Below are 3,637 nucleotides of genomic sequence, written 5' to 3' on the forward strand. Positions count from 1 at the left end.
ACAACAGGTTGCTTGCTTAAAGCTATCATGCTTTGATTTGTTAAACTGATAAGATGAAAAAAAGCCCGCCTGTTCTAGGTCAGTTTGAGGTCTAAATACCAACTTTCTTTTATAGTAGGTAGGTGGCAGCAGCCATATTCATTCAAGAATTAAGAACAAGGCATGACAAACAATAAAAATTTTTTTTTAGGAATTTAATTGTAGAATTATTAGATCATGATAGCTTTAAGCTTCTTTTTTATCATTATGCTGGTATTTTTTACAGGTGGAAAGACTATTGATTTATAGATTTAAGCTTATATACAAGTCTATATGAAAATATTATCACACAATGGGTACTGGGTATATGACATGATGGTACATTTCAGCCGTGTTTTGTCACGTTCCCGCTATTTTCGAACGTTGATTTATATTTTTTTGTGTGGCTGTATATTAATGGTGATCAATATCATATTTGGATTAGATTTGATGAACAACGATGTCATATTCCGAGCTGGCGACTCCTACTTACCACTCCCGCCATTTTTTGAAAGCCATCATCTCAGTGAAATGGAGCGAAAACATAATGAAAGAATGAAAATTTTTCAGAAAATTTTCGAAAAACATGCGAAATTAAAAAATGTTGTTAAAAGCAGTGCTCAAGTTTGTAAGCATCCACATTTAGATTTAAAACATGATACTAACAGGCACGCATATTTTGAATTACCTCCCTTGAATTGTTCTGGGAAAAATCTGTTTTATATTGAGAACCGTGCTGTGAAAATAAACCGCACAGTTTTAGGGAAAGAGGAACTTGGGAAATGTGTATATATGGGAATTGAACGTGTGACAGATGATTATTTTTCTTACACTGATAGTTTGGAGAGAACGGAGGAACCCTTTGAAATCATTCTTGAACATGACTTTATCCGAATCCAGTGTTTTCTAAAAGTGAAGGGGGAAAACAACACAGACGACAATCAAGAGATGAAGCGTAAACTTTTACAAGTTGATTCCGAACCCAAAAACCTGACATTTATATCTAACGCATTCCATGTAGATAAGCCTGAGAGCATATCTGAAATTAACAAAACCGCACTGAACCATTCCAGTATCAATTTTATAAACCCCTTAGATAGTATTTCAAATGTAAATTCCTCAAAACAGACATATCATTCTTTAGAGCAGAACCACATTTTAGACAATGAACCTCTTCAGGCGGAAGCATTAGGAGGTATGGACAGTGAGGAAAATTACGGTCCTAACTGGTGGCAACACAATGGAGGGGAGAACAGTGAAATGGACAATCCGTGGGACTATGATTTTAATCTAAATCTATCTAATAATGGAGTTGAAAGGTCAGATGCAGATTTCGATCAGTTTTTAGTGCAAGTAATACCCAAACCAAGTGTATTTGAAAGAATCTCAAAAATTACACCCCCAAAATTCGCGACAAAAATGAACGTCTTAATTTTAGGGATCGACTCCATGTCCCAGTTGAGTTACCGTAGGAAATTACCCAAAACTGTGAAATATTTAGAGAAATTGAAATCCACCATTTTGAATGGGTATAACATCGTAGGTGATGCTACCACTGCAGCTCTCATCCCCATTCTGACTGGTAAGTAGATTAGAGTTATCTCCCTTTGAGAACAGATTGTAGGGCAGTCAATAAGCGCATTAGAATTTGATGTAGCTAGCTTGGTTATGTTAAGCAAATGGTTGTCGTGGGTTCTAATCTTGGTAGTCTTGTCCATTCATTCTTTTGTTTCTTATAATTAAGAAAATGACAACCTTGTCTCTTTCAGGAAAAGCAGAATTTGAACTTCCTGAAGTCAGAAAATCAGAAATTGATTCTGAAATGGTGGATGTATACCCTTTAATTTGGAAAAAGTTTGAGGAACAGGGATATGCAACTTTATACGTCGAGGATGAACCTTCCCTTGGTGTTTTCAATTTACGATTAACAGGGTTCGACAAACCACCAACAGATCATTACTCACGGCCATTTTGGCTGGCCATCTGGGAATCCCTTTTAAGAACTGAAAGTGAAAGATTTTGTACGGGGAAAACCCAACATCACCATTTTTCTCTTCAATACGTCAAAGATTTCTTCGAGAAATACCAAAATGTTTCAAAGTTCATGTTCGCATTCCATACAGAACTCTCCCATGCGGACAATAATCCAGTGCAGTATATTGATGAGGATTTGACAGATTTCCTTAATTTCTTAAATGTGAATGGTTACCTTGACAACACGTTGGTAGTTTTAATGGCCGACCACGGAGCTCGTTATAATAAAGTTCGTAATACCGTCCAAGGGAAATTAGAAGAACGCCTTCCCATGATGTCTTTCCGATTCCCGCCCTGGTTTCACGAAAAATTTCCAGACGCCATAAAGAATTTAAATTTGAATGCCGAAAAACTTTCCACACCTTTTGATATCCATGAAACTTTACTAAGTGTTCTAGACTACAGTAGACTTAGTCTACCAGTGAATCCAAATGTTCGCGCCATGAATCTGCTGCAGGAAGTTCCGTTAAATAGGACATGTAAAGCAGCAGGCATTGACGTACATTGGTGCGCATGTTTGGTTCAAGTGAACGTTGATGCAACTGATTATTTCGTCCAAAATTCAGCCCTAGAAATTGTGTCGTATATCAACCGAAAGACAGAGAGTCTACGCGATATGTGTATGAAAATACAACTGGATAAAATAGTCATAGCTGTCATGGTTCTTCCTAACGAACAAGTAAGTTACACCGAATGCACCTCTGCATTTTAATCATTTGAGTTCTCTCTTAACCACTGAACCCATAATTCTGACAATAACCATTTGTATGAAGCAAATTTTCCCCATAGCAAACTGCATGGCGTTGCAGAGATGATGTATAACACAATTTCATTTTCTTTCCAGGTGCTAAGATATAAAAGTTCGAAGGATGATGATCAGAGAGAGGCTAACTTTACAAGTGATATTAATATGGACAAAGCCCATTATCAAATCACCATAGAAACAGCTCCAAATATGGGCATATACGAAGCTACAGTTGAAGTTGATTTCCGCAACGAAACTTACAAATATAACATTACTGCTGATATTAGTAGAATTGATCGCTATGGCGACCAGCCAAAATGTGTACAGGAGAAATACCCAAATTTACGGAAGTATTGTTTCTGTCACAAAAATCAGACTCATCTTGTAAATGAGCGACGAAGAGAAATACTTAAAAGAACTTTCAGTGAAAAATCTTTAAAAAGGCAGAAAAGAGAACAGGGCTAGTCGGCCCCGTCGTTAGGGTGGGGTCCATAAGGGCTGGGCCCCAGCAAGTGAGAATTAACACCCAGCAAAACCTTCTTCAGTTCAGCAGTTCAAATTGCAATAACAATCACCATGGTTACCCAAAATTTGTATGTGTTTTTGCATACTTTTTACAAATTTTATATTGGTTTTGATATTGTGTTATACAGTAATATTTAATATTTGTTATTTACCAGGTTTAATCATCTAGTATTTGCTTTACTAACCAACGTTTAGGGACTCACTCTCTTCTACCTTTGTGACTTTTCTAAAAGAAAGTCAGACTTATGGTTTGCTTGCAATAAAATGATAAAAAGGGATTATGTTTATCTAAGTGTTCAGTACACTAATCTCCAA

At 36.6% G+C, this 3,637-nt stretch overlaps 1 protein-coding gene across 1 annotated transcript; it reads left to right on the plus strand.

Annotated features, from left to right (window-relative positions):
* Window positions 1-1,437: 1,437 nt before the first annotated feature.
* On the plus strand, window positions 1,438-3,262 carry LOTGIDRAFT_109590 (hypothetical protein; the record flags this gene model as incomplete). The annotated part of the gene is made up of 3 exons (XM_009046099.1): window positions 1,438-1,600; window positions 1,788-2,731; window positions 2,897-3,262. The coding sequence occupies 3 exons, from the start codon at window positions 1,438-1,440 to the stop codon at window positions 3,260-3,262; spliced, it is 1,473 nt and encodes a 490-aa protein (XP_009044347.1).
* Between the last annotated feature and the right edge of the window lie 375 nt (window positions 3,263-3,637).

Source organism: Lottia gigantea, assembly GCF_000327385.1.
Source record: "Lottia gigantea unplaced genomic scaffold LOTGIsca_10, whole genome shotgun sequence".
Classification (NCBI taxonomy): Eukaryota; Metazoa; Mollusca; class Gastropoda; family Lottiidae; genus Lottia; species Lottia gigantea.